The 2,912-nt window shown below is 38.4% G+C and overlaps 1 protein-coding gene across 1 annotated transcript; it reads right to left on the bottom strand.

Moving 5' to 3' along the window:
- Positions 1–504: 504 nt before the first annotated feature.
- Positions 505–1,440, bottom strand: LOC116900143 (olfactory receptor 1L6). The gene has a single exon (XM_032901916.1). It carries the CDS (start codon positions 1,438–1,440, stop codon positions 505–507), a length of 936 nt encoding a protein of 311 aa, XP_032757807.1.
- Between the last annotated feature and the right edge of the window lie 1,472 nt (positions 1,441–2,912).

Below are 2,912 nucleotides of genomic sequence, written 5' to 3'. Positions count from 1 at the left end.
AGACTACTGATAAATACTGGGCAGGCACACAGTAGTATATTATGTGGTATTAACATGTATTTTGCCCAAAACGATTGTTATAAACCAAATATTTTTTAGATCATTGTCATCAATGCCACCTATGAAGAAAATGTATAGAAAGGAAAGGCAATTGATGTCTTTTTTGTTTGTTGTTTGTTTTTTTCTTTTTTTTTAAATCTTTTTTTCTTTTGGTGATTGATGTCTTAGATCTTATATCAACTATGACTGATTTTACTCTCTTTTAAAAATATATTTATGAGGTTGTGTGTGTGTGTGTGTGTGTGTGTGTGTGTGTGTATGTGTGTGTGTGTGTGTCTGTATGAGTATGCTCATATATGTGATGATAGCTGCAGAGGCCAGAGGAGGTTATTGTTACATGCCACTGTGAGACACCTGGCATTGGTACTGAGAACTGAACATGTCCTCTGCAATAGTATGTTTTAAATTACTGAGCCATCTCTCTAGTCCCTCATTTTGATCTTTCTATGCATGAACTCTGTCCATTAACTTCCTCAAACCTCCCTTCATATCTTTGTTCCTCAGACTGTAGATGAAAGGATTCATCATAGGTGTCACTACTGTATACATAACGGTGGCTATCCGGTCTTTCACCACTGAGTACATGGACAGGGGCCTAAAGTAGACATAGATGATACTCCCGTAGAACAGAGCCACTACTGTGAGGTGGGAGCCACAGGTAGAGAAGGCTTTCCACTTTCCAGCTGCAGAGGGGATCCTGAGCACAGTGACAATTATTCTCAGGTAGGAGAAGAGGATACATAGGAAGGGGGTCACAATGACAGCCAGGGTCTCAGTCATGACTACAATCTGACTGGAGGATGTGTCAGAGCAGGACAGCTTCAGCACAGGTTGAGTGTCACAGAAAAAGTGCTTAATAACATGGGAGGCACAGAATGAGAGTCGAGACATGAGAAGGACACGGAACAAGGCATGTAGGTGGGAGATGGTGCAAGATCCCAGAAGCATGAGGAGGCAGCGTTGTGGCCTCATTACCACATCATAATGTAAAGGGTTGCAGATGGCCACTAACCGGTCAATGGCCATGGAGGCTAGCAAGTAACTATCAGTGTTCCCCAACGCCATGAAGAAGTACATCTGAACTAGGCATCCCACATAGGAGATAGTTTTTGTCTCTGAGAGCAAGTTCACTAACATCTTGGGCACAATGACTGTTGTGAAGCAGATATCCATGAATGACAAGTTGCTGAGGAAAAAATACATGGGAGTATGCATCCTGGAGTCAGAATGGATGGCTAGGATAATGAGCACATTCCCCACCACAGTGACCAAGTACATGACAATGAAGATGGCAAAAAGGGGTTTCTGCATCCAGGGATTGGAAGAGAGACCCAGTAAGATGAAGTCTGAGGTGCTTCTGCTGACACTCTGGTTGTTCATGTCTCTGTCTCAGGATAGATTTTGGAGAAGTTGTAGGAAAGATGTGAGAGGAATTTTCATCTGTATAACTTCTTCCCTAACCTCAAGCCTGTTTAAAAAACATTACCTGCATTACCATTTGTTATGATTTTGAAGCATATTTTTCTAAGATGACAGAGAAATATATTAAATGAATATCTAACAAAGAAACACAAAGTGACACCTCTGTTATTTACTAAATTACAAATTGAAGATCTCTCACTCCTTGTTAGTAATGTCTGTGTAAGCTAATTTACTTGATTTATTTTCATTTCTGTACATTTTTCTCAAGTGATTTCTTGACCAAGTCCTGAGCATTCTCATTTTCTTTTCAGAGTAAGAGGTTGTGCTTCTCTTGAAGTGTTTATTTTCTTACAAATATGTTTATTAGTGAGATCCTTCCATTTATGTTCTTCTTGCCATAGTTTTGGAGATGGTTGTTATAGCAGGGAAAGTAGGTGAATGAGCATCAGAACTCATTAATGTCCCACGAAATCTACAGAATTCAGATGAGATTTTCTTGTATCTACAAAAGAAAAATTTACTAGCTTTTAGTCTTTATTTTAATTTTGTTTGTTTATTATAATCTGGAACCTTTAACTATGAACTTTTTCCCCTATGGGTGTCACTCATGACAAGTATTATAAGCTGGTACCTAGGTAATGATAGCATGTTTTAAAATATATTATTTTTTTCTGATTACTAGATTACTTTGAAGCTAGACAGGGGTTATTGGACAGGAAGGAGATTTAACAGAATTCGTGTTATAAACCTGGAGGGAAGGGAATAGAAAGGTTTAATCAGGAATAATAGAAGAGGAATAAGGGAGGGGAAAGAGTGGGGAAAAGGTTAAACAAAACTAAGAATGTATGGGAACCTCCTATTCTGTGATTCTATTAAAATCATAATTTAAAAATATTTGAACAAAGACACTGTGAATGTATTAATAACGCTCTTCTCAGAAGCTAAGCATTATCAAATGAAAATGCCCACACCAGGTGTGAGATATCTCTATGCAAGTTCTGGGTCAAGGAGGCCCCAGAGATTTTTCAAGAATTACTGACAATCACCAATGATTTTAATTTCCTACTAGAACTAGATCATGAGATCATATTTTTCAAAGACACTAACTAGTTGATTTTTAAGATACTGGGAAATAAAACACATCTGAATTTGAAGGCTTCTCCATCCTGAGTAGCTTTCACTTTGGGAAGAGTCATTAACAGTCCTACTTAACCTGGAGTCCACGACTTCCCATAATTACCTGCTGAGTAATATATGGCTACCAGTGCAGTGATGGCATTGCTATTATAGGGGCAATCAGCTGCTCTCTGATTGGTTTTAAAGCCCACTGTATGGGAGGTACATACTTGTACTGTAAACTTATTAAGAGCCTATGGCGAGAAAGGTCATTGGAACCTGCTACTGTTGTTTTTCTAAATAATCATAAGTAC

This window comes from Rattus rattus, chromosome 5, assembly GCF_011064425.1.
Source record: "Rattus rattus isolate New Zealand chromosome 5, Rrattus_CSIRO_v1, whole genome shotgun sequence".
Lineage (NCBI taxonomy): Eukaryota > Metazoa > Chordata > Mammalia > Rodentia > Muridae > Rattus > Rattus rattus.
This window is presented reverse-complemented; position numbering and strand designations above follow the sequence as displayed.